Source organism: Anolis sagrei, chromosome 1 (assembly GCF_037176765.1).
Source record: "Anolis sagrei isolate rAnoSag1 chromosome 1, rAnoSag1.mat, whole genome shotgun sequence".
Taxonomy (NCBI): domain Eukaryota; kingdom Metazoa; phylum Chordata; class Lepidosauria; order Squamata; family Dactyloidae; genus Anolis; species Anolis sagrei.
This window is the reverse complement of record NC_090021.1, coordinates 130025772-130053665: the sequence shown is the minus strand read 5'-3', so window position 1 is coordinate 130053665 and position 27894 is coordinate 130025772. Positions and strand designations below refer to the sequence as shown.

Below are 27894 nucleotides of genomic sequence, written 5' to 3'. Positions count from 1 at the left end.
CTGTTGTATATTGGGTATTGCTCAATGGCACCCAGTTATTGACAGATGGCCATGTCCCTCTAAAGTCTTATGTCATGCTAAGCAGGTGTTGGATTGAGACTGATAATGATGGTCAGAGAGAAGGCTGACAGGCACCCAGCTTAGTAGCCTTTGCAATGTTTATTATTGAACCCCAGGTTACTAATTTGTATTCTCAGACTTAAAGAAAGCCAACATCTATAAAAATGGGTCGTGGTGGTGCAGCAGGTTAAACTGCTAAGCTGCAGAACTTTCTGACCAGAAGGGCAGTGGTTCGAATCTGCGGGACGAGATGAGCTCCCGTTGTTAGCCCTAGCTTTTGCCAACCTAACAGTTCGAAAACATGCAAATGTGAGTAGATCAATAGATACCGCTTTGGCAGGAAGGTAATGGCCCTCCACGCATTCATGCTGGCCACATGACCTAGGAAGCATCTACTGACAATGCTGGCTCTTTGGCTTAAAAATGGAGATGAGCACCAACCCCCAGAGTCGGACTTGACTAGACTTAACATCAAGGGGAAATCTTTACTTTTACTATTCAAATGTTATCTATTTGATAAACTGATAGTTATATTACCATTGGTGATTTTTCATTTCATATGCTAATGTAATATTAGCATTGTTCACACTGGGACAAGTTCCTGGATATGTTGTAGGGAAATATTCTGTAACCCAGGGGTACTCTAACGTTTTCATTCGTGGGCCCTGTTTGAAGCAAAGTTTCCCATGGAGCCCCAAGAAATGTCTATAATATATAGATATTTCATAAACTTGACAGAATTTCAGTGCAAGACTACAGGGACCATCCAGTCCAGTCCCCTTCTGCCATGCAGGAAAAGCACAATCAAAGTATCCCCTGAGCAGTGGGAGGGAAATGTTGCTTATGAAGCAAGGAAAGTGAGGAGGAAAGGATCTGGGCGGTGAGGAAGGTGAGGAAAACAGGCTTTTGGTGGCAGGGGAGGAGCAAGAAAGAGGAGGGACAGCTTAGAGGAGGGAACCATGGAGCCTTTCGGTATGCTTTGCAGAGCCCCAAGGGCTCCATGGAGCACGCTTTGAAAACCTCTGCTGTAACCATTACTCTTTTTGAATGCTAGAGAAGAAGATACGAACTTTGCAGATCCAATAAAGTTTGGATACAGCAAATGCTTTGGGCATTAAAGATCATAAAATCAATTAGAGGTATTGCAGTGTACCATTTCTCTGTAACTAATATTTTTCATTATTGCTAAAAGAGAAATCACTCCATTTTTTTACTCAGAAGAAAACACATAAAACAACTTAAAATACTCAAACTTGGATTTCTTTTTACACGTGTGCTTTCCTTTTGGATTAATGTTCTTAGATTTCCCAAAATATTGGCATGCTATGTGTGGGCAAATAATAAATATGATAGAAGTGGTGTTTTGCAAATGATGTACAAATGTTATTGGCTTGTTTTCAGAATGGTTAAATACCAATAATCCACTTATAAAGATAACATGAATAAGTCCAACAAATAGGTAAATTGTGAAACTTAGACTGTTCAATTCACAGTAGTCACAAAATTAAGCAATATGAAATAAGTTCTGTATAGTCTTTTAGTGATGTCGTTGTATGTTCATGAATCAGCCTCCCACGACCGGTTTCGGCCTTTGCTTTAGGCCTTCTTCGGGTGGTAAAGTTCAGTCTTTTACATATGTTCTCATAAGAGATACTTAAGTTTTTTTGCAATGGGATAAGATACTCTGCTTCTAAGTTTGATTCTAATTGCAATTAGAATTGAACAGTCTTAAGTTTCACAATTTACCTATTTGTTGGACTTATTCATTATGTTATCTTTATAAGTGGATTATTGGTATTTAACCTGTCTACTAAGGAACCCATTCATATTGTATTGTTTTCAGAATGATCAGTCAGTGTGTTGTAATGGCGGAAGTGTCTGACTTGTTATGTGTGCCTTCAAGTTGTTTCTAACTTATGGTGACCCTAAGGCAAGCTTATCATGAAGTTTTCTTGGCCTAATTTGTTCAGCAAGGATTGGGAGGAAATGCAGTTGAACCACATTGGAGGGTCATATGCTGTATATTTTTACTGTAGGGTAATTCTTGAAACTGAAAAAAAAAAAACCTAAAAGATTTTGAGGATAATATGACAAATGCATATATCTGATGCAAACATTTTATACTGCGTGTCTTGAGCCACTGCAGCCTGTTAAGATATTTTTGGCTTAAAATTGCTATTGGTCTTAACCAAACATAGTCATGGCACTTGTTTCAAAGCACTGGGAGAGCCACAGTCATCATAGTCTTGCATTCTACTCATGTTTGCACAGGATTTCTAAATCGGACTGATTGTGTATGAACTGACTCATTTTTAAAGACCAGTTAGGAAACATTTGGTCAATTGTCATAGCTCTTTTTGTCTTTTTGCTTAAAAAAACCATTTAAGATTCCAGAGAGAAAGGGCAGCTATTTTAAAAAACCGTTTCCATGAAGCTACAGTGCACGAAGACCAAACCAACTACAGTATCAGACTTACTATAATTCTTTGCAAATACTTATACCGAGACCACAAAACCAGACGTTGTGGATCTAAATTTATCAGTTGCTTCTCCGTTCAGACTATGGTCTTTGCGAACCACATTTCGCTTTCTGTTCATTCCTAATTGTATGGTGTTTGTTTTTCTTCTAAGAGGCACACTAAATCAGCTATACTGCTAGTATGTATTAGTAAGGGAAAGAGGAAAGGTCCCCTCCTCGTTGATATTTCATGTTTTCTTCTGCAACCTGCTTATTTGGCTTGGAATTCGGCTGAGTCAACTTCCAAAGCATTTTTAAAATCTTTCTCTATGCAACTATTTACATTTAGAATAAAAACTACAGCATCACATAATCTTAATAAAGCAAGGAACATTTGGGAAAACTGGAGTGTTAACATGTGAAATATAGCTAAACAACCGTTTGCCTCTTTTGATAGTGGGATGTTACAGTCAACATTATACAACTAAGAAAAACATTCCTATAAAAAGCTAGTGTTTGGAAATGAGTGTGTGTTCATCTATAAACCTGACAACCCATGGGAAACTATTTGGAGATATTACTGAAGTAACTGGAATAAGCATTTTTGAAATACCATTTGAGTAGCCCTTATCTAAAATGGTTGAGGCCAGAAGGGCTTTGTATTTTGGATTTTTTTCACATTTTTGGAATACTTGTACAGGGTGTCCCCAAGTTACAAACAGGATAGGTTCTATAGGGTGATTCTTAAGATGAATGTGCTTGTAAGTCGGAATAGGAACATTTTTCAGTGTTAACTCCAGCCATACATACACATACATATACATACACATAAGGAAGGATTAACACCACTGTGGTGTTTGTTTTGCTGTCTGTGCCCCTGTTCAGAAGATTTCACCACACTTTCTGTCCCTGTGATAAATGGAGAGCAGTTGCCAGCAAAATGCTTAAAACAAGGATTGGTACTAAAATTTCAATTGAGACATCTTTCCCCCATGATATTAACTCTTTCAAGAGTGATTTACTCTTCTCATGGGAAGATTTCCTCACACTTCCTGTTTTCTCATCCCAGTTCTTAACTATGAGTCATTTGTAAGTTGGGTGTTGATTACTTGGGGGCTACCTGCATTTGCATGTATATACATAATAAGATATCTTGGAGATGAGAGCCAAGTCTAAACACATAATTCATTTATGTTTTTATATACCTTATACAACTGAAAACAACAAAAATTGAATATATATCATTTATTTTGTATATAGAGTTGGTTGTAAGATTTGCCTTCCATATGTGGAGAGGGTTCCTCCTGTTAGGGACATACATATGCATACGTTTCTCGTGTGTGTGTGTGTGTGTGTGTGTGTGTGTGTGTGTGTGTGTCTATGTCCTTTTGGGTGGTATCCCTTAGTAGCACCCCTCTCATCTTACCGGACAGCCTCTAAAACACTATTTATAAATAATTTTTGTGAATTAAACAATGTTTATGTACATTAGGTCATCATGAAGCCAAAATGTCATTATCTCAGCCACCCAAGTGGACAGTTTTGAATTTTTAAATATTTTGCAGTTCTGGAGAAGGGATGCTCAGTCTGTATAATGCTGGGAAGGAATATTAAAAGCAATTACAACAATGGGGCTCAAGTTGTTTTAGACTGATAGGTCTGAATCCTGTTGTTTAATCCTAATAACCAGTTATTCAATACATTGGTAAAACCCAGTGATTGAGTAAGTCCACTCTAGTTGTACTTTAGGATTACGGCCCATTTTATTTATTTTGGCTTGCACAGACGATGCAGTTAGAAGAGGAAACGAAGAATATAGTCAGGAAAGGAAATAAATAATTAAAGTTTAGAAAAATTATGGATCAGCAAGATTTCATGCACAAGTATTGAGGAAGTAGATAGTAGGGAGAATAAGATTCCTGTAATAGAAATATGGTTATGATAGCATGTCTGTATTTCCAAAAGGCCAGAATTGGATATCTTTCATAAATACAATAAAGTGTTCCATGCAAATGAAAGGGATAAAACTATTGGTCCAGCGATCCATGTTGCCTTTCTTCTCATATCCTACAGTGATCTTCTTAAGAGCAGTAAACATGGACAAAAGGGCTGGGAATTTCTGCTCAATGCATTATTTAACAAATGCATTACTAATCTTTGGGGATTGCTCTATATGTACACACCACTCCTTCCACCATTCTATATGCATCATATTTCTAATGTCAGCTGTGGGTTTAAGACTGACCTATTTTTGTTGTTGTTTGCAGATCTTGGATATTAACCTAGAACAGAATGGGGAAACAGAACAGTAAATTGAGACCTGAAGTTCTCCAGGATCTCCGAGAGAATACTGAATTCACAGACCACGAGCTTCAAGAGTGGTATAAAGGCTTCTTAAAAGATTGCCCAACTGGCCATTTGACTGTTGACGAATTCAAAAAGATATATGCTAACTTCTTCCCCTATGGCGATGCCTCGAAGTTTGCAGAGCATGTGTTCCGTACTTTCGATACCAACGGTGATGGGACGATTGACTTCCGGGAATTTATCATTGCGCTGAGTGTCACTTCCCGAGGAAAACTGGAACAGAAGCTGAAATGGGCGTTTAGCATGTATGACCTTGATGGCAATGGCTATATCAGCCGTGCCGAAATGCTCGAGATAGTGCAGGTGGGTAAATCAGTTGCAGAAGCCTACACTGAAATTATCTATTCTGGTTCCTTCACTAGAACTATTACATAAATTGAATATTTAACATGTATGCAAAGTACGTTCTCCTAATTTATATGCTGTGGACCTGGAGCAGAATGCAGAACAAGTTCTTGCCATCTAACTACCAAGCAACTGAAAACAACAAAAATTGAATATAATTTATTTTGTATGTACAGTTGGTTGTAAGATTTGCCTTCCATATATGGAGAGGTTTCTTCCCGTTATGGGCATACACATGCATACGTTTCTCTTATGTGTGTGTATATGTCTTTTTGGGGGGTATCCCTCAGAACCACCCCTCTCATCTTACTGGAAGCCTCTAAAACACCCTGCATGGCCATTCCCTCTTAATGGAGAGTATATAGCTATCATCTCCACATAGCCCAATGTATCATGGTGACATCCATAGTGTCCTCTGGATGTTTTAGGGTTCTATAATCCTTTTGCACCTGACTTTAGAGATATAGCCATTTGCATCTACTATCCTGACTACTGCCCACAGAGCAAGGAGAGACCATGTATGTAAAATCAGTAATCAGGTGGAGGTGATAGGCTGCTCAACCCAGTATACTCCTCTACGATACAGGATTGTGGGTGCGCTCTGATCATGTGTACAGTTTTGCTCACATATATATATACTCAGAACATCCTTAGCCCCATTCACAACAATGTCTCCAGGTGCACAGCATTTTCCTTTCTCTGGTTTCTTTTTTCTTTCTTTCTTTTTTTGTGGAGGCAGGAGAGAATATGTATGTTTCTGTGATGAACTCAGGAAAATCTAGCACCTCACAAGATTTCAACTGGCCCAACATGTACATAAGCACACACACTGAACTATACCTAAAAAAGGGGACAAACAAATGGTCCATCATGTGGACTTCATGTTTTCAAAGCTTTGGCTATTCACATGGACACACAGTCAAAATCATGTAAATATCATACATTTACATAAATGTAGGTTTGTTGTTCTGTTTGTGCAAACTTTTATATCAGCTAGTGCGTATAATATTTTATGCAAACTTTTATTATCAGCTTGTGCATATAATATTTTATGCAAACAGGAGTGCATGCCTAGGTTTTGGATTTTAATGCATAATGAGCAAATAGTTTGATTAGCATTTATTTTCCATAGCCTTTTCCATTAAAAAATTCTAAAAGTCTGTCTGATGTTTGGTCTGTAGCCCCAATGAAGTCTAATTACTCTTCTTTTTGTTTGTTTATACTATCTTTCTGTAGGCAATCTACAAAATGGTGTCTTCAGTAATGAAAATGCCAGAGGATGAATCTACTCCAGAGAAACGAACAGACAAAATATTCAGACAGATGGACACAAACAATGATGGTATGATTTTTCCAGCAAGTCTCTATGATAGTTTTTTCTGACACTTGGACATATATGTATACATAGCTTCTTCATCTAGGGTCAAGAAATATTCATGGCCAAGGTTTTTTTAAAAGATTTAGTTTTTTAAAAAATAAAATTCTATTGTGACCTACTGAGGTCCGAATAGCCAATATTATATGCCATTTAAATGTGCACTCCCTTATCATTCCTGATCTTTACCTTTCTCCATTTATTGAAGAGAGAGTAGTGAAAGTGGACACTTCACTGCTCTCCTTGGAATCAGCACTTGCAATAGTTCACCGAGTCTCAAGATCTGAATTCTTGTCAGCTACTGTAGTTGCTGACTGAGCACAAAGTAGGCCCCTAGTCAACAGGCGAATAATCTCATCTTGAGAGGACTTTGGAGTGAAGCCCTAGTGAAACTCTTGCCCTCAAATGACATGAGAGAACGCACACAAATGTAATTGTTGAAATGGGGAGGAAGGAAGAAATGGGAAAGAACGCAGGAAGAATGTAACACAACAGCTGTGATTATATTTAATGAAAATTTCTCCACCAGATGTAGTCATATCAAAACATTCCCATTTCATAAGCGTTCAGCATCTTTGCTCAGAATAACGACATTCAAAAAGTGCTAATTATTTTACCTCTTCAGGTTTTTATAAGATATAAACTACTATGCATCTATAAGGTGAACAATCTTCCCTTTGGCAAAATTAACAGGATGGAGATTTTTCTCATAAAAGGAATTGAAACTGGGTTAAGTATTGCCTTGGAATGTGTCATATTCATTTGTCAAATATTTTAAAGGTGAATCTCTTAACAGAACCAGATGCAAATGGTATTGGTGTTCCAAATGGGACTTTCTTTTTCTGTGCCTCCTTAATATTGCAGGCCCTTGGCATTCACTGGCATTTAGTTTGGGGATCCCCAGAGATGCTCGAGTGTCGTTATATACAATCATGTACCCTGCTTCCCTGAAAATAAAACATCCCCTGAAAATAAGATCTAGTAGAGGTTTTGCTGAATTGCTAAGTATAAGGCCTCCCCGAAAGTAAAACCTAGCAAAGTTTTTGTTTGGAAGCATGCTCCCCCTGGTGGCCAGAAGCTGCAATACTGTCCCTACTGTACAAGAGATCCAGGAACTTCTGCGGGAGATCATGACAGTCTCCAGAGAGAGTGTGGGAGCCAGGTACTTTATAGCCCTTATTTTTTGTGGCCGTGTGTGAGGGTCAATATATTTATTGTATTCTGACATCTACTGTACACTATATAATAAATGTTCATTTTTTTTTGTTCAACAATAAATGTGAATTCATCTTCATAGAAAAATAAGAACTTCCCTGAAAATATGACCTAGAACATCTTTGGGAGCAAAAATTAACATAAGACACTGTCTTATTTTTGGGGAAACAGGGTAGTAAAATTGTGTCTCTTATATGGAGTGGCAAAATCAAGGTTTGCTTTTTTGGATTTTTAAAAATATTTTGGAGCTATGGGGTTCTCTAATATGTTTTGTATTAGAAAGCAGAACACTACCTAATGCAGTAAGTAATGATTACCTCTCAAGAGTTACACCCATGGAAGGGTTTAGAACTTGGAACTGGGTCAATATACAAGCATACCAGCATGAAATTGCTCTTGACTGGAACAAAGTAAGCAAAGATATGCTCCTCAGCTTCACTTCTGCTTGCATCCAAGCCCTCCATGTCCTTCCCCCTAAGGTCAAAGCCTGCCACTTTATCTACAGGGAAGAGAGAAATCTGATGGAAAATTTCAGCAGATACTGCAAAATCCAAGAAGGCTGCCCACTTGGCATACAGGAGTAATCTGTGAATTCAAAATTAGGACGGAGAAAGTCTCAACACAGCAATGTTATATCTGGGAAAATCTTTACGACGCTTTTTCTAGGAATTGATGGGGAGGTTTGGGGAGAACTCAAGGATGCAACTGTCAATAACAAGGCCATTATGTTCTTCGTAATGGGTAAACCTGTCTTCATTTGAAAGTAATGAACATGACTATAAAGTGTTCTATGCAGACATCTTTGCAATGGAAGTCCAGAAATCAGTTTGGAAGAACAGTTGGATTTAATATCCATCTTATTTAAAAGACAAGAGAATCCCTAATTCTGTTCTTGATCTTTCCAATTTTATTTTAGAGACCCATACACTTTTTGTGTATTCCACACTGTTTTCTGTGAATTCCTGTCCTCAGACAGGATTAGAAGCTTTATATACCCGCTCCCCAGGGCCCTTCCACACAGCCCTATATCCCAGAATATCAAGGCAGAAGATCCCACAATATCTGCTTTGAACTGGGTTATCTGAGGGCCCCTCCAGACAGCCCTGTATCCCAGAATATCAAGGCAGAAAATCCCACATTATCTGGGTGTGGACTCAGATAACCCAGTTCAAAGCAGATATTGTAGGATTTTCTGCCTTGATATTCTGGGATATAGGGCTGTGTGGAAGGGCCCTGAATCAGTTTGTAAAATCAGTATACAATTTAAAAAATGAGGTACAAATTTTGGGTTTTTTCAGTTAGTGTGGATGAGCTGTTAGCTTCAAATATTTTAAAATCTGTATTTATTTCAAAAGTATATTTCCTTGGGATTCACTTGGTTTATGCAGCTTCACACCTCAGCTAACTGTCAGTTCAAGGAAGCAAGGGATCATGTCTTTGATGGCAGTTCTATGAAATATGCTTTGTATTTATCTTGAACAATTCAGATTTGTAACAGGATATGCAAATCTTGTCTGGGTCTCTCTCTGATTGTTGTTTTGAAGTCTGGATTAATCGAGATTTCCTTATACAGCCCTTCCTGAAAACTATCTGCCAACTCCTTCGGAGTAAAGATTATTGAGAGCAGCTGAAGATATTGTTAGTACCATTGTATTTAGTTTGGAGTGCAAACTTCTTTGACTTTTATCCAAACTCTCCCAGGTTTGGGAGATGTTGGAACTGTCATAAAAGTAATCTGGCAAGAGAATGGGTTTTTAAAAAACTTTAAGTCATTAGGATTTATTTTCTTTTTATGAGTTACATTTGGCTGCCAGTTTTTGGCAAGATGAATGTTTTTAATTGTCTCTTTCTCCGTTTCCCTTCAAGGTAAACTATCTCTCGAAGAGTTTATTAAAGGTGCCAAGAGTGATCCTTCTATCGTGCGGTTGTTACAATGTGATCCAAGCAGCGCAAGTCAGTTCTAATTAAACTCTGGACAGTTTGCAAAGAAAATTACTGGCTTGTTCAAGCTTTGCTCGTAAATGGATGCCTTCTTAACCATTCCTCGGTGGTTAGCGGATGAGACTCCGTTGCCAGATTGTCTGTGTGTCCAAGTGAAAGGTGGTCTCACTCCTCTCAACACATTGATGAAACTCCTCCTCCATCTTCCACAGTTCCATCTTTTTTTCTCCCTTCTGTCCGTAATGTTATTGTTTCCTCACACATCTAACATAACTGAAAAGTATGTTTACATGCAGGCTAAAGGGGAGTTGTTGCACATCACTTGGTTAATATGAATGAATGACTTTCTTCTGTTCCCCTAGAAGACGTCTTGTGCCCAAGACAGAAATGGCAAAGGGAAGGCAAACTCATTTGCCTCCCAGAAAATGACTATGAAACGTGGAATAAATTTAGTAGAATTTTTTAACAGCATGATACCAGATTCCTTTCTGAGAGGAAGATTGCTTGCACTTATGGTCTTTCCATTCTATTAAATATATATAAATATATATATTATATACATAAACTATATATATATGGTGAAGTAAAATTTTAATATTAGGTCGTATTTAATATATCAGGTAGAACTCATGCTTTATTTCTTGTAGTTGTCAGTGATTTCTGGTATTTAGATCTTTTTTAAAAGCGAAAGAAAGAATTATCGTATGTATGCATAGCAAACTTGCCATCAAGGCATTGCATGACCAGCTGTTTGTGAATATAACACTGTTTTAATTACCAATGGCAACACTTTGTTCGTTTTTACTGTCGATTGATTGAGTCCTTTTATTGTGTTAATGAAAAAGGAATAAAATCGTGCTTCTGTGCTTCTCGGCGAAGTGCCACGCTTTGTGGCGGCAGCATTCGACTTGGCTTTTGAGTGAGGTGAGGTGATTTGACATGCCCTTGCTATGGCCCTTCTACTTTGTTGCTGTCCATCTCTGTTAATAGTCCTGTGCATTCCAGTGTTATTTAATAACTGCCTAATGCCAAGAAACGTCAATTGAAATAAAGACTCATTTTCTTGTCACTCTGTCTCATATTTTCATCACCTGATTCTTGCCCATCACACATTTGCTTTCCAACAAGCAGTGAAAGAGATTTATATGCTCAATGAATCTTAACCTAAACAGGATTTCTCCATCTTCCACTAATCTTTAGGATTTCTAAATGACAAGTGAGTGAACCAAGGCTTTCCTCTTTCTTTTATGCTGGGGCTGACTGATTTGCCAGGCAAGGAATGAACTGGGAAAAAGAATTCAAGGTACAGTTGTTGCTACATACACTAGGGAGGACTTGTCATGGTAGTCCCTTAAGGCAAAACGTGTAGCAGTTGATAAGAGCCTTAGGATCACTGAATATCCATCAAGACATCTTATTCCATAGTATTTCCACTTTCTTTGCATTGATGTTAAAGCCAGTCAGTGAAGAAGGCTGATGAAGGTTAGTGGAATTAACTCATCCAAAGAGTGGTTCTGGAAGATTTTTTGCAGATACCATGGACTACCCCAAAATACAGACACATGGGTCCTAGAACAGATCAAGCATGTACTCTCAATAGAATCCAAAATGCTTAAACTGTTTTGGAAAATGTGAATATCCACAACCTTTTGGAAAGGCATGACGTCGTTGAGAGCATAACCTTTTGAAAACCCACTGGTCACAAAACCTTTTGAAAATTATATTCATAACCATTTAGGAAAACCAGGAGTCTCCTGAGAAGAGTTAAAAACTCGCTTGAGTCAACCTTCTCCTTAGTGGTAAATATCCACTAGCATTCTTGCAAGGCAATTAGGTTTCTAAGCTGTTCAACTGAGATACCTAGAAATAATAATAATAATAATAACGTTATTTATATACTGCCCTTTCTCCCCTCGGTGGTTAGCGGGCGGTTTCCACAGACAACATAAAACATACAGAGTAGCCATTAAAAACATAAATATAATCTATTAACAACAATCCTATGCATTAAAAACAAACCAATTTATAAACCATTGTGCAAACACCCTACTAATATGTGGGCCAGGACAGGATTGAAAGGGCTGTTCAGAGTTCCTAATAGAAGTAATGATGCCAAGGGAACAAATAAAGTGCCGGAAGTGGACCTGATTTAGGGGGCTAGGGCAGGGCCTGGGACTACTTTTTTCAGGGCCTTCTTGCAATTTTGATGAGAAAGGTCTAGGCCGGAAACAAGTGTCGACGTGGAGGAGGAGTGAGGGAATGAACAAGTGCTAGTTGGGACCTTTACTAGGGTCCAGGGACATTGGGCCAGGGGCATCAGGCCTGGTCTTGAAGTCTTGAAGACCAGGTCTTCAAGTCCTTCTAGAAAGAGGAGAATGATGGCGCCTGACTTAGTTCCCTAGGAATGGCGTTCCAGAGGCAAGGGGCCACCACCAAGAAAGCCCTTTCCCTCGTCCCCACCAACGATGCTTGAGATGGTGGCAGGATATCTCTTTGAACTATTAGGGAAAATGATATGCCATTGCACATATATAGCAGAGTTTCAGAAGTGCTATTTTAGTTGAAATCCCCCCCCCCAAAAAAAAATACTCTTCCTTAAAACATCTTTGTTTAAATCATTCTCTCAAGAGACAAAAATAAGTAGGTTTCTTTAAAAATAAAGAAAATAAACCTGTATTCAGCATACAGGTACTTTGCTTATCAATCCAGTTACAGATAGGTTTTGAAGTAGTTTCTCTGTGCAGGTAACAGAGGGCATCTTTCTTAGAATCTCAACTGTCAATAGTCTAAAACATCTGAGAGTCTAATAGAGTCTCTTCTCTAAAGCATTCTGTTTCTACAGATTTCTAAACTGTCCTGTAAGGCTTCTGATGCAAACACACACACTGACTTCCAAAAAAGGAGTCTGAGTCCTTAGGGCAGTCCCAGATCTGATCACATAGTCTGCAGTCCCTCCAACAACAAGGAAAATTGCGTATCACACACATATTCAATACAATAAGCAATTATATACATAACAAATAACTAGTGGAGGCTTGAAGAAAGTTGCTATTTCCAACAAACTGAGGCTATCTTACTTTGGATGAGTCTGGAAAAATCATGGCTTACTGGGGGAAAAATATAATTTGAGGAAAATGTATGCATGTAGTGAAACAATGAAAAACATTCTGCAAAGAGAAGGGGTCCTTCCATCTTCAGGAGCCATTGTCGATCAATCCCACTGTCCTGAATTCAAATTGCATTTACATATTGGCACAAAAAAACAATGACAACATTTGAACTTGAAAAAAAGAAACTTTAATCCTACAAGATTAAAATGTAAGCACGCCATGTCTCAAGGCTAAACATAAAAGGATGCACATAAACAATGAAGAAATCTAAAAGCAGAAGTTGTATCATCAGGAAATTTTCTTACTTCTTTGTACGGTGTTGTTTGCAATTTGTTGTAAGATACCTTGAGGAAAGTCGTTGCATACATTTTAAAAAGATTAATAACAGAAATTTATTGGGATGTCACAGCATCTTTCTTTATAGTTCCAAACTGGCAAATAAATTCAAATTGTCAAAGGTGAACTAGAAATCTTTATTCTCTTTGCTCCAGAACCTCTCACACAATGCTACTGAAAAGTAGTAATTTTAAGTAGTAGTCTTATAACTACTAAATTCACATCATTTTAAAAAACAAAAAAATACTATACAACAATTATCACAGCTTCAGAAATGCCACATACAGAAGAAATGAATAGCTGGCAGATATATGTAAGTATGTTAAGCATACAGGAACTTCCTCGGAACTTTGCGGAACAGAGAAGACCAGCTCTTCTGGGTGAGGGAGAGTGGCCCTACATAAATATGACATTAGAGAGCACCATCTGTTGACGAATGTATTTGGTTGCAATTAAAAGGACCCACAGATTTCAGTGTATAAATACAAAAACAATCTCATGCATATCACAAAGTAAAGGGATTTGTTCAGGGATTGCACCTGCACATGATCAAGTGCAGCCTAACCCTTGCTCAAATTGAGCATTTCAGCTTCCAAACCAGTTAAATAGAATTTCAGATAAGCAAGCCATCCTACAGGACTTAAAACTGTATGTTAGAGGAAGGTCCAGCAATAGTAGGATAGCTGGGACCCTACGCTACGCTGCTTGCACAACGCGGGTCTGAATTAGGAGAACACGTGCTCAAGTGAATGCTGCGTGAGAAACAGCTGCAGCGGAGTTGTTGCAATGGAAAGAATGATAAAAAGGAGGGGGGAAATACGACCAATGGAAGGAAGGATAAAAAGAAGGGCACAGATAGCTCATTTCTATCCCATTTAAAGTCTTTGTAAGCTGCTCTTTATAATTTAACATTAAATAACTGTTACATTACTTCACTCTTCTCCTGTCGTACCTGAGTTAAATTACTTCACTGCTGTCCTCTCCCAGCTGCGTCTTTCACTTGCTCCACTTACTCGTGCATGTGTTATGTGTTCCCTTCATTAATTCAAACCTGTGCTGCGCAACTAGCGTAGGGTCCCTGCTTGAGTGCTCCAGTTGGAGGTCAGCTGTGACCAGCAGTGCTGTAGAATTTGAAGAGGCACGAATGGAGGGCGAAAGAGAGAAATGTGCCAAGAGGAAGGCGCATCAAGCCAACTACGACCAGGACTGCCTTCCGTCTGGAAACCAATGCCCTCACTGTGGGAGAAGATGCAGATCAAGAATAGGGCTCCACAGTCACCTGCAGACCCACCGCCAGGACACTACACTTGGAGTATGAGGGATTGCCTAAGTAAGTAAGGGCCCCAGCTATCATACTATTACCAAATGTTAAATGCAAGTCCCTAAATTGAGAGCAGAGATGATCTGCAAGTAAACCTATGTTGGGGAGATGGAGCAGTATATTGGGGATATTTTTAAGACCCTTGCTATGGATATATGAAACAGTAGATAAAAGCAACTCTACTATTTTGACAAGACTTGGGCCAGAAGTGTACAATAGAATCACACTGAAGGATTTAGAGACTAAAGGGGATATTTTTAGAAACAAAGTTCAATGAAGCTGGATATCAAACCTGTGGACGAGGGCGTCATATAGTGTAATGACACTCTAACCAGTAAATGAGCACCAAAGATAAAACCAATGATACAATTCTCTTCTATTGATGTTGGAGCTGTCAGGAAAGAGCAAAGCACAACAGAAAGACATGCCAGGATATAATTTGGAACTAAATAAGCCACAGGTGAGAAGAACTGACCTAGCATAGGGCATGGATTCAGGCGTCAAGACCAGCTACTCAAGCAGTAATAGCCCAGGTGTTCGGCCTACTTCTTGGATGGGTGCAAAGAATGGGTGCAAAGAATGGGTGCAAAGAATGTCAGAAAGAGACTCACATGGCAGAAGCCACTATGTGGTTCCCCTACCACTATAGAGCAGCCAGACCCCAGAACCTCCCAGTGTTTTTAAGGAGTCTTCTGAATGCAGGATGACTAGCCTGTAGAACGAATCTGGCCCCCTCTCTGCCCCCCATGTGGTTGATTCCTCATGACAAAATTTGAGATGCAGAACCAATACAATATTGCGTAGATTAAATCTTGTAGTCATACTAGAATTTAGGCCTTGAAGGTCAGAATGAAGATCAATATCTGATGGGTTCTCCAGTTGTGTCTGAATCATTCAGTTATATCTATGATTTTTTTTGTATATAGAGAAGTATTTAAATACAGTAGGCCCTCAGGCCCCTTCTACACTGCCAGATAATCTAGGTTATCAAAGCAGAAAGTCCACATTATCTTTGAACTGGATTATCTTAATCTACGCTGCCATATAATCCAGTTCAAAGAAGATAATGTGGATTTTATATGGCAGTGTAGAAGGAGTCTCAGTTACCTAGAACTCAAGCAACTGGAACTCTTAAGCAACCAGCAAAATAGATTTTTTAAAAATAATATTGTACCTTATTTTTTAGATTAAAAAATATTTTTATAATATAGTAAACAGCAAAATTGTGCTATATTAAATTTGTCTTTATTTGCTTTTAATTGCTGTGTTTCGGTATTATTATAAAGTCAAAACAGAGTGTATGGTAAGGTATAGTATGATATGGTATGGGGTATAGCATTAATTAATAGTAAGCAACCATGAACTACAGTTATCTGGCATTCACCCATGGGTGCTGGTTAACTGAGCCCCCATCTACACTGCCATATAAAATCCAGATTATCTGTTTTGAACTGGATTGTATGGCAGTCTGGACTAATATCCAGTTCAAATCAGATAATATGGATTTTCTGCTTTGATAACCTGGATTATCTGGCAGAGTAAAAGGGGCCTGGGAGTCTTCTGTATTTCATTATTTTCCTTGCAAACTAAGCTCCTGTTAAATAGGTATACTTTAGCAACCCCCGGCCTGCCCCCTTCCTGATTCCCAACTATGAGCACACTGTAAACATCTGAATTTTCTCCTAATAGTAAATTACATAGAATCAAAGCTTGAAAAGCACCTGAAAAATTGTAGACTCTACTGGGCCCACTTCTACAAAGCTTAGCTGTTTTCCCCATGTATGCTCTCCATGACCGCATCATTGTGGTGCCCTGTATGTATCAATGAACCAACCTGGAGCAAACATGACATGTAGGACCTTCATCTCCCTTTGCGACTGAGTCAGGTCGCACAGCTGTGAGGCATCAAGTGTGAGTCAAGCCACAGACACAGATAAATAGATAAGCTTGCCATATAATAAATAGTCTGGAAGGCACGTTATGTTTGAGAACAATCAGAACCTACGAAGTAATTAGGACAGCTTGTACAATGCCATGGCTCACCACCAATGCACTGGCTTTTAGCACAGAGGGTCTCAATTTCATAAGGGAAGAGGGCAATTAAAACTGACAACGCTTTGCCAATTAAAATAGCATTCGCCTGCAGCCACTCTTCTAATAAAATCCGCTGACAACCTTGCACTCTCTTGCTTGATGTGTTTGCACAAGCATGAATTCACTTGGGACATTTGGGCTGGAAATGGCAAAGGAGAACATCGGCAATGTCTGTTCTGATGACACAACCTGAGTTTGCCGCAATGAATGGATTGAATGCCTCTCAGGCCAGAATTTGAAACCAGGGGTCCAGAACTCAACTCAGAAGAATAGGCAGGAGGAACCCACAAAACAGAAGGGGTGACTTGCCTACCACCTTTCAAAGTAAGTGAAGCAATACCCATGACACCCTAAAGCAGGGGTGTCAAACTTGTGACTCCCCAGATGTTTGTGCCTCCAACTCCCAGAAGCCCTAGCTAGCTTGTCCAATGGCCACAAATTCTGGGACTAAAGTCCAAAATATCTGGAGGGCCTACTGGTTTGATACCACTGTCCTAAAGAGTGTAGGCTGGTGGAAGGTCTTACAGACTCACAAAAGGCCTGTCTACATGAGCAAATAAATCGTACCCATCTTGGAGCTGCCTTGATCCTGACTCACATGACTCCTTTAGCAGTCATAACACTTCTTTTAGTGTTCAGTGTGATATACCAAAAACTCCAGGAAAATCCAGTCTGTTGCAGTGTGTTTGCTCCATTTGTACAATCTTGGGGGGGGGGGGGGAGATGGGTCAGGTTGCTGGTATGGCAAACTTCTCAGTTTTTGTTTATATGTGCAGGACTACAGATCCCTTTTAATTTTTGTGGATGCCACAATCCACGCTCAGGGCTGCGGAGGGGTGGCTTAGTCATAAGTAAATGAGTGGAAGATCATTCTTCCTCCTCATCTCTTTGACTAGATCCTGTTTCAACCACTGACCTGGCTGCAGCCCTCTTTGCCCAAGTGAGAATAGCTATGGCAACTTGAGGCTGGCAGTGGCAGGCTCATCCCAGGACAATGGCAGCAGGGCATCAGCAGCTGCAACCCTACGTGCCAGCAGTCAGCTAGGAGCTAGAGGAGACAAGCACAGCACTATCACCAGAGCCTGCCCAATATGGTGCAATATGGTGTTAAATAGGAGGAATTCAAGGCAGTTCCGGGGTTGAGTAATCTGAATTACAACGGGTGATGTTGTAATTTTGGTGGTGTAGACAAACCTTAAGATGCTGCCATCTTTCTCCCTTCATGCCCAACACCTCTTCAAAACCCACTTCTTTCAAATCGTCTTTCCATAGAATCACAGAGTTGAAAAAGACCACAAAGGTCATCCACTCCAACCTCATTCTGCCACACAGAAACAGACCATCAAAGCACTCCTGATAGATGACCAATTGGCCATCCAACCTCTGTTTAAAAACCTCCAAAGCAGACTTCACCACACTCCAAGGTAATATATTCTGATGTTGAACACATTAGCTGGAGTTACTTCTCCTGCAATTTAAATACATCTCTCCATATCCTAATCACTAGAGCAAAAGAAATAAATTTGCTCCCAAATTTGTGACATCCTTTCAAATATTTAAATGTGGCTATCATGTCCCTTCTCAGCCCTCTCTTCTCCAAGCTTAACATACAACCACCCAAGCTGCTCCTCATAGTAGTAGTAATAATAATAATAATAATAATAATAATAACCATCATCATCATCTATATAAATAAAAATGTAATGATAGTTTGTGGGATTAACATAACTCAAAAACCACTGGACGAATTGACACCAAATTTGGGCACAATACACTTATCAGGCCAACGAGTGATCTGTGAAAAACACAGTGGAAGAGACTTAAACAGCCAAAAAAATAAAAAATACATTACAATACATGTGCAAAACCACACACACACACAAACACACACATATAAACACATATACACAAATATATATATACACAAAGCACATATACACAGACTGGACCACAGCAATGCGTGGCAGGGGACAGCTAGTAATAATAAAAAAAACTTTATTCATATTCCGCTCTGTCTCCCTAAAGGGACTTGGTTTTTGTGCCTTTGACCATTTTGGTTGCCCTCCCTTGAACACATTTCAACTTGTTGGTATCCTTCTTGAATTGTGATGCCCAGAACTGGACACAGTGTCACTCCAGATGAAGTCTGACCAAAGCAGAGTAACAACAACAACAATAACACAAAATTTAATAATAATAATAATAATAATAATAATAATAATAATAATATAGTCTTCTACCCTACCGCCTTATCTCCGAAGGGACTCGGGATGGCTTGTAGAATGGAACTATTACTTCCCTCAATCTATTCCATTTATTCTCTCAATCTCATTTCTACTGATAATCAAGAAATCAAGCTTTGTAAACTGTAGCAAGCTTCTGCAATACTGGCTGAGCTCGAGATATGCACAGGAACCCTTTTCCTCCTTCTGGGAATGGAATCCATCAAAACTAAAGAATTTGCCTCCTTGTCTTCCACTTGGAGACAACACATGAAAACCAAAAATTTGGCAATTCCACCAAATTGTTTAAGTTTCACATCCTGTTTGGAAAATAACAAAATAATATTTAATTGAAGTATTGCTCTCCAGATACCAGACGTGATCTTGTGCCTTTAAGAGCCCTGTATCTGAAAACCCCAACCAATGTTCTTTTGCCTCTCAGTGGGGTGGTGAAAGGTGCAGGCAGCGTTGAAAGCCAGAGCACAAGGGTAGCTTATGGGTCACAGATGCCAAGAGCTGCATGAATGATTCAACAGCGGAGCCTCGTGTCCTTTAATCCATTCCCACGCATCTGAGAAATATGACGTTTAAAATATTCATTACACACCTATAAAATAAACAATGCATAATGTATCATTTAGATTGTTTTTCTGGGTCCTTCCAAGCCAGAAGGTTGTTAAGTGGTCATTTTGATTTATTATCTACAGTGGATCTTTGTCTTGAGGCCAAATATAAGTGAGATAGAAGAAAACGTAACCCACGCTGAGTCCAGTATAGCTTTGCAATTTTTTTCAGAACATAACAAGAGCTCTGTTGTACTGGACCTCTCGGGCAATATATGTTTTCAACTGAGGCGAGCCAGAATGCTAGTGAATTATGAGGCAAAATAGCCAACGCCTATTTTAAATGGATAAGTTGTACTCCATTTGTTGAACTGTATGTATTTGCATATACTTCTTTCAAATGCCTTACCCAAATACTTGAGAAGGTAATCTTAATTCCTGGTTGTAATACAGCTGTATTGTGTTATCAGACAATGTTAAATAATGAATGCTTTTCACTCCAGTGCTGATTGCATTTCACCAGTGAGTAACCTGTATAGTGCTGGGTCAGAGGTTTAAATGCACAAAAGGTCAGTGCATGTACACATATATACGCTCGTACATATATACATACATGGCAGTATAGGTCCCTGGTTGACTAGAAAAGCCAAAGAATAAAAAATGTGGAGCATTAAATGGAATCCACCAAGCAAACCAACAAACAAGAGACACGTCCCATGATGTTCAAATGCCTATTTCACAAAGAATCCTAGAGTTGAAAGAGACTGTTAGAAATATTAAAAATTAACTAGGTATTTTTAATTACAAAAATGTGAGTCAAGCACTGAAAGGGTTAAATGGATGCAGTGACTCAGCAAAAGCTGCAGTTCTATATAAGCAGATGTGACTGTAGCTTAGTAGCCCTTAGTCTGAGGTAAACCTCCATGGGAGAGAGATCTCAGTCTGTGAGAAGGCATCACAGTGTGAGATAGGCCTCGTTATGAGAAGGCCTCGTGTATGAAGCTGAATTTTATTTGTGTTATGGAAACAATGTTCTTGTAAATATTGCAACCATATTATTTCGCTCTAAAGAAAAACCTCCTAAAGACGATATAACATTGGGGTCTGTGTTTTTGTTCTTTTTGTCACTTTGGGTTACTGGTGCTGGGTCATGCTGCTGCTGAGAAGTTACTCTGCTGTACATTTATGAGGGGGTATTTTATTAATAAGCCCACTTACCCAGCAAGAAGACTTCATGGGGCATCCAGCCCAACTCCTTGCCAAGAAGCAGGAAAATCACATTCAAAGCACCCCTGACAGATGGCCATCCAGCCTCTGCTTAAAAGCATCCAAAGAAGGAGCCTCCACCACACTCTAAGGGAGAGAGTTCAACTGCTGAACAGCTCTCACAGTCAGGAAGTTCTTCCTCATGTTCAGGTGGAATCTCCTTTCCTGTAGCCATTGTTCTGTGTCCTAGTCTCCAGGGCAGCAGAAAACAAGCTTGCTCCCTCCTCCCTATGACTTCCTCTCACATATGGCCATCATATCTCCTCTCAGCGTTCTCTTCTTCAGGCTAAACATGCCCAGCTCTTTAAGCCTCTTCTCATAGGGCTTGTTCTCCAGACCCTTTATCATTTTAGTCACCCTCCTCTGGACACATTCCAGCTTGTCAACATCTCCCTTCAATTGCGTGCCCAGAATTGGACACAGTATTCCAGGTGTGGTCTAACCAAGGCGGAATAGAGGGGTAGCATTACTTCCCTGGATCTAGATACCATACTCCTATTGATGCAGGCCAAAATCCCATTGGCTTTTTAAGCTGCCACATATTCACCTTCCTCCCCATGAGGACTCCAAGATCTTTTTCACATGTACTGCTTTCAAGTCAGGTGTCCCCCATTCTGTATCTTTGTCTTTCATTTTTTCTGCCTAAGTGGAGCATCTTGCATTTGTCATTGTTGAACTTCTTTTTGTTAGTTTTGCCCCATTTCTCCAATCTGTTAAGATGATTTTGAATTCTGCTCCTGTCTTCTGGGGCATTGACTATCCCTCCCAATTTGGTGTCATCTGCAAACTTGATGATCCTGCCTTCTAACCCTTCATCTAAGTCATTAATAAAGTTGTCGAACAGGACCGGGCCCAGGACAGAGCCTCGCTTATGGCACTCCACTCATCACTTCTTTCCCAGATGAAAAGGAAGCACTGGGGAGAATCACCCTCTGGGTTCAATCACTTAACCAATTACAGATCCACCTAACCATAGGCTCAGGCCCCTTCTTACACTGCCATATAAAACCCAGATTATCTGATTTGAACTGGATTATATGGCAATGTAGGCTCATATAATCCAGTTCAAAAAAGATAATCTGGATTATATGGCAGTGTAGAAGGGGCCTCAGAGGTTTTTTGTTACATTTGCTCAACACACCTACACGCTGCAGCTAACATGCTAATGTGTCACAACACAGAGTTTGGAAAGCTCTGCCCTAAAATGTTTGCAATGTATTTGTTTTTGTAAATTTATGGGGAACATAAAAACCCCCCAATAAAAATAGGGGAAAGCCATCAACAGTAGTAAAACAAAGACATTTTATCTCCTTTAGTCCTCCGCAGCAAACATAAATCACTCATCCAAACAGAACTATTAAAAGGAAAAGCGAGGCCAGAAATTGCAATCACCTAATACTTTATACAGGATTACAAAAATCTTCGTGTTATAAAGGTTTTAGAAATCATTTGGGGAAAGTAAAGATACAGTGAACATTTTGTTCATCTTCTAAATTAAAGTATTCCATAATTCATTCCCTCCTCTCCCCACTTGCAAGGAAAAGGTTTATGAGGAAAAGATGAGGGGATCCCCCACCCCTAGTTTCTTCCCTTTCTTTTCTAGTCCATTATATTGTCCATCCTGACAGAAGAAAGGAGACTGGAGGGAAAGAGGAAATTGATTGGTCGACAATCCCAACAAATGTGATGTCAAAGGCTTTCATGGCCAGAATCTCTGGGTTGCTTTGAGTTTTCCGAGCTGTATGGCCATGTTCCAGAAGCATTCTCTCCTGAGTTTTGCCCACATCTATGGCAGGCATCCTCAGAGGTTGTGAAGTCTGTTGGAAACTAGGCAAGTGAGGTTTATATATCTGTGGAATATCCAGGGTGGGAGAAACAATTCTTGTCTACTTAAGGCAGGTATGGATATTGCAATTGGTCAGTTTGATTAGCATTTAATGGCCTTGCAAGCTTCAAAGCCTGGCTGGTCCTGCCCAGGGGGATCCTTTGTTGGGAGGTGTTAGCTGGCCCTGATTGATTCTTGTCTGGAATTACCCTATTTTTTGAGTGTTGCTCTTTATTTACTGTCCTGATTTTAGAGGGTTTTTTAAATACTGCTAGCCAGATTTTGTTCATTTTCATGGTTTCCTCCTTTTTGTTGAAATTGTCCACATGCTTGTGGATTTCAATGGCTTCTCTGTGTAGTCTGACATGGTGGTTGTTAGAGTGGTCCAGCATTTCTGTGTTCTCAAATAATATGCTGTGTTCAGGTTGGTTCATCACATGCTTTGCTATGGATGGCTTCCCAGGTTGAGTTAGTCTGCAGTGCCTTTCATGTTCCTTGGTTTGTGTTTAGGCAATGCTGCTGCATTTGGTGGTCCCTATGTAGACTTAGGGAGCCCCCAGTTGAGATGCTGAGATGCTGAGCTTGTTGACCGAAAGGTCACAGGCTCGAATCCGGGGAGCAGCGTGAGCTTCCACTGTCAGCCCCAGCTTCTGCCAACCTAGCAGTTCGAAAACATGCAAATGTGAGTAGATCAATAGGCACTGCTCCGGCAGGAAGGTAACGGTGCTCCATGCTGTCATGCTGGCCACATGACCTTGGAGGTGTCTATGGACAACGCCAGCTCTTTGACTTAGAAATGGAGATGAGCAGCACACCCCAGAGTCGGACACGACTGGACTTAATGTCAGGGGACAACCTTTACCTTTACCTATGTAGACTTGTCCAGAGCTGCATGGTATACGGTAGACTCCTGCAGAAGTGAGAGGACCCCTCTTGTCCATGTCCATTTGTTGGATGTTCTTAGTGGGTCTGCAGATAGTTTGTACATTGTGTTTCTTCATCATCTTCCCTATGCGGTCAGTGGTTGTCTTGATGTATGGTAAGAACACTTTTCCTTTGGATGGATCTTTGTCTTTACACTCATGGTTTGATCTCAGTCTTGAAGCTCTTTTGATGTTTATGGCCAATGGATACTTCGAAAACTGGCTGCTTTTGGTTACAAATGGAGTGCAGGGAGAGAGGCAGCCACTGTGAAATGCCCTGAGTCCCCTTCAGGGTTGAGAAGGGTGGTATACAAATATCAGAAATAGATAGAAGGAAGTGTGCCAGGGGAGAAAAGGCACCACTCCAGCACCTCCAAATCAAGAAAAAGAGAGGGCTTTTTAAAGGAAGCCCAGGGTAAGATACCTCCAGGTCAATTCCTCTTTCTTCCCTGGGAAATGGGAAGCCTCCTTAAAATGCCTTGGAAAACTACTTGCTGCAGGGAGACAACACGCAGACGCCTTCAGCTCCTTTCTCCTCTATAGTAGAAACAGCTCTAATAAAGCATTAAACCTGGTCGCCTCTACAGACAGAAGGGAAAGGATTGCAGAAAGAGTGGTATCTTAACTCTGATGCATTTAATCCAGGTCTTAATGAAGGATACAAGGACAAATGATGCCTAAAATGACAAGAAAGAGAACCTGTGGGAAGTCCCCCCATTGCCACAAATAGATCAAATAGCTTCCCGGAATGGAAACAGATTTTTGTCCTCCCAAATTTGGGAGGCTCCTGAAAAACGGATCAAAATTCCAGGACACTGAAATGGATTGCAGTTTACCCAGATTGCACAAGCCACACACACACACACACACACTTATAGATAGAGATAGATAGATAGATAGATAGATAGATAGATAGATAGATAGGCTCTGTAGTCTTTGGAAACCACAAACAACCTGAGGTCTATGCACTCTGACCCATTTCACTGATTTTAAACAGAGGACTATTGCTACAGAACGACACAACTTGCTTCAACCCCACACTATAATAAAAATGGATAAATAAGTAGGAATGCAAACTGGATAATATTCATCAGCCCCAATATTCAGAGCTACATTTTTCTTGATGTTCCTAGAGGCAAACCTGAGGGTATTTATTGCGTTTCTCAATGCAACACATTGCTTTCCTTCTTCATTTTTCATATCTAGAAAGCCCACACCAACTTTTGCCTTTTCCTAAACGCAGAATGGCACATTGTGTATTAATGCAGCTAGTGGCTTCTTCATGAATCTCATTTTCTTTCTTTCCCCCAAAATCACACTTCTACAGATGGATGAAGTAATCCCTAGACAAGCAGTTGGCAAACAAAACATGAATAACTTGAAATATTTCGTGCATAATTTTTCCACGCACTAGATCTAAGCCGGAATCTTCAAGTTTCCGTACATAATGTTCGCCCCATGCAGGGCTTTGGAGATATTTGCCACAACATATATTTAATAAGCCATCAGAATCAGGGGTTAAATTTGAATCCCTGGCTTGAAGAGTTTCAGGAGCCGATCTCTCGCTCCAAACTGACAATAATGTTGCTTAATATTTGGCTTTCCAGATTAAACAGCTGCACCCTAAATAGAGGCTGCATTCATTCTACAGATTATCAGGGGATTGTAATAATCTGGTGTTGTTTTAAAGAAATATGGCCCATTGAGTTGAGCTAAATCAGAGATTTGTTTGTGCCTTAAAATGTATTTGTGTCCTCTGTTGCTCCATCCAGTTTCTGTCTTAGGAGTTAAACTGGAGTTTTGATTTACTTTAATTCCTAAAGTCTGTGGACAATGCCTTTAGGAACACTATAAAACAGCACAATTTTAAGGGCATAATTAATGCAGGTTGACCCCACTTTTACTGCCATGGCTTAAAGCATCAGCCATCACAACCCAGGCAAATAAAACATCAGCATAGATTTAAGCAGCCAAAAGACAAAAATTTCATGGGACACTGAGAAGAAAGCAAAGTGGGCACCCAGCAACTTTTCCATGGAAGTTGGAGGGACACAAAAGTGAGCCTTAGGTACTCTTTTGCTGTTTCAATCCTGCCTTTTCTCCAATGTGCTCTAGGTGGCACACATCACTCTCTTTCTTCCTTTACTCTCACAAGCCAGACTCAGGAAGATTGAACACAGTGAGTTCAGTGGCTTACACATTAATTAATTCTTTTAAAAATATATTTTTTTTTAAAAAACAACATTTTTCAGGATGTTTCTGCATGTAGAATTAGTGCAGTTTGACACCGCCATGGGTAAATGCTATGGAATCATGAGAGTTGTCGTTTTACAAAAGTATTTAGCTTTCTTTGCCAGAGGGCTAGTATTTCAAAAAACTACAAGTCCCAGGGTTCCATAGCGTTGAGCCATGGCCATGACAAAGTGGTGTCAAACTGTATTAATTTTACATTGTAGATGCATTCAGAGTTGGTGGGAACCAAGGAGAGAGCCTTCTCAGTGTTTGTTCCCAAATTTTGGAACTCCTTTCTTAGGATAACTTGGACAGCTCCTTTCCTCCTCCTCCTCCTTTTTCTATTAGTATTAGTATTCATATTGAGCCCCCAGTGGTACAATGGGTTAAACCCTTGTGCTGGCAGGACTGCTGACCAAAAGGTTGGCAGTTTGAATCCGGGAAGCAGGGGCGGCTCAACCCATTACGCAAAGTAAGCATTTGCAGTATAGTTGATTTTGCCCAGGGGCGCTCTTGAGATGTTCTTGGGGGAAAATAGACCTTGACATATGTGAGTTGTAGTTACTGGGATGTATAGTTCACCTACAATCAAAGAGCATTCTGAACTCCACCAATGATGGAATTGAACCAAATATGGCACACAGAACTCCCACGATGAACAGAAAATATATATCAATGATTGTTTGGGGGGGGGGGAGGCAAAATACTGTTTGCTTACCGTTGAAAATTACCTAGGGCTGCCTCTGCCGGGGAGCAGGGTAAGCTCCCATCTGTCAGCCCCAGCTTCTCATGCAGGGGCTTCTTAGCAGAGCCATTACTTTAATTTGTTAGATCCTGCTTATTTTAGCAGAGCAAATTTCAGAGCTGCTGAACAAATCCAAAGATACTTATTTTCATGTTATATTAACTCACCACAGTGGTGCAAGTTCTGCCAGCTGAACTGCTGACCTGAAGGTCGGCGGTTCAAATCCACAAGACGCGGTGAATTCCCATCTGTCAGCCCCAGCTTCTCATGCAGGGACATGAGAGAAGCCTCCCATAGGATGGTCAAACATTCGTGTGTCCCCTGGGCAACGTCCTTGCGGACGGCTAATTCGCTCACACCAGAAGCGACTTGCAGTTTCTCAAGTCGCTCCTGACACGGAAAAAATATTATTATTTCTATCTCACTTTTTCTCTCCACAAGAAGACTTTTCCATTGGGAAAGTGAAAAGTAAGGCAATTTCAACAAGCTTGAAAAAGTGGCCTCAATGGGCTTTTAATATTGCATTTTAATGCTCTGCCTCTTAATGCTTTTAATTTCATGGATTGCTTAATTTAAAAAAAAATACTGATATATATGTTTACTGGCCATTCACACCAATCAGTGCATTAGATATTCCACTTTAAATACATAGCTGTATCCTAAAGAATCCTAGAATGTGTAGTTTGGTCAGAAATGCTTAAAGGAGCTCTCGGGCTGAGAATTGTATATGCCGTTCCCTACAAGACAAATCCCACCATTCCATAGGATGCGTCCATGGCAGATAAAGTGGAATAATAGCACTATAAAACATGGCAAATGAGTCCCAGATACTTTGCTCCTAGTTTCGAAAGGAACAAGACATTTGTTTGTGGCATTGCTGCCATCTAGTGGCAAAGTGGGGAACTGCTCCCTTAATCTTGTGAATTGCTTTAACTTCAGGCATTGGAGGTGTGCATCTACACTGGAGAATGAATGCACTTGGACATCACTTCGACTACCATGTCTCAATGCTGTGGAATTCTTGGAGTTGTAGTTTTACAGAGGCTGGATCTACACTGCTCTATATTCTAGGATTTGATCCCAGATTATCTGCTATGAACTGGATTGTATGAGTCTGCACTGCCATACAATCTAGTTCAAAGCAGATAATCTGGATTCTATATTGCAGTGTAGAAGAGGCCTCAGTGCCTTGGAGTGTGGTGGAGGCTCATTCTTTGGAGGCTTTTGAATAGAGGCTGGGGCCCCTTCCACACAGCTGTATATTGAACTGGATTATATGGCAGTGTGGACTCAAATAATCCAGTTCAAAGCAGATATTGTGGATTATCTGCCTTGATATTCTGGGTTATATGGCTGTGTGGAAGGGCCCTGGATGACCATCTGCTTTGATTGTGCTTTTCCTACAAGGAGTTGGACTAGATGGTCCATGTGGTCTCTTCCAACTCTATGATTCAATGATTCAATGATTATATGAAAAGAAAATGGGAAACTCATTA

The 27894-nt window shown here is 40.0% G+C and overlaps 1 protein-coding gene across 2 annotated transcripts in view; it reads left to right on the top strand.

The window, feature by feature from the left end:
- The window catches only part of HPCAL1 (hippocalcin like 1), a 109031-nt gene extending 98201 nt beyond the window's left edge, over positions 1-10830 (top strand). For both annotated transcript variants that reach the window (XM_060787702.2, XM_060787712.2), the window contains exons 2-4: positions 4786-5188; positions 6467-6572; positions 9687-10830. In XM_060787702.2, the coding sequence (XP_060643685.1) occupies positions 4811-5188; positions 6467-6572; positions 9687-9784 (582 nt within the window). In that variant the 5' untranslated portion in view covers positions 4786-4810 and the 3' untranslated portion in view covers positions 9785-10830. The remainder of the gene's footprint in view (positions 1-4785; positions 5189-6466; positions 6573-9686) is intronic.
- The last annotated feature ends 17064 nt before the right edge of the window (positions 10831-27894 follow it).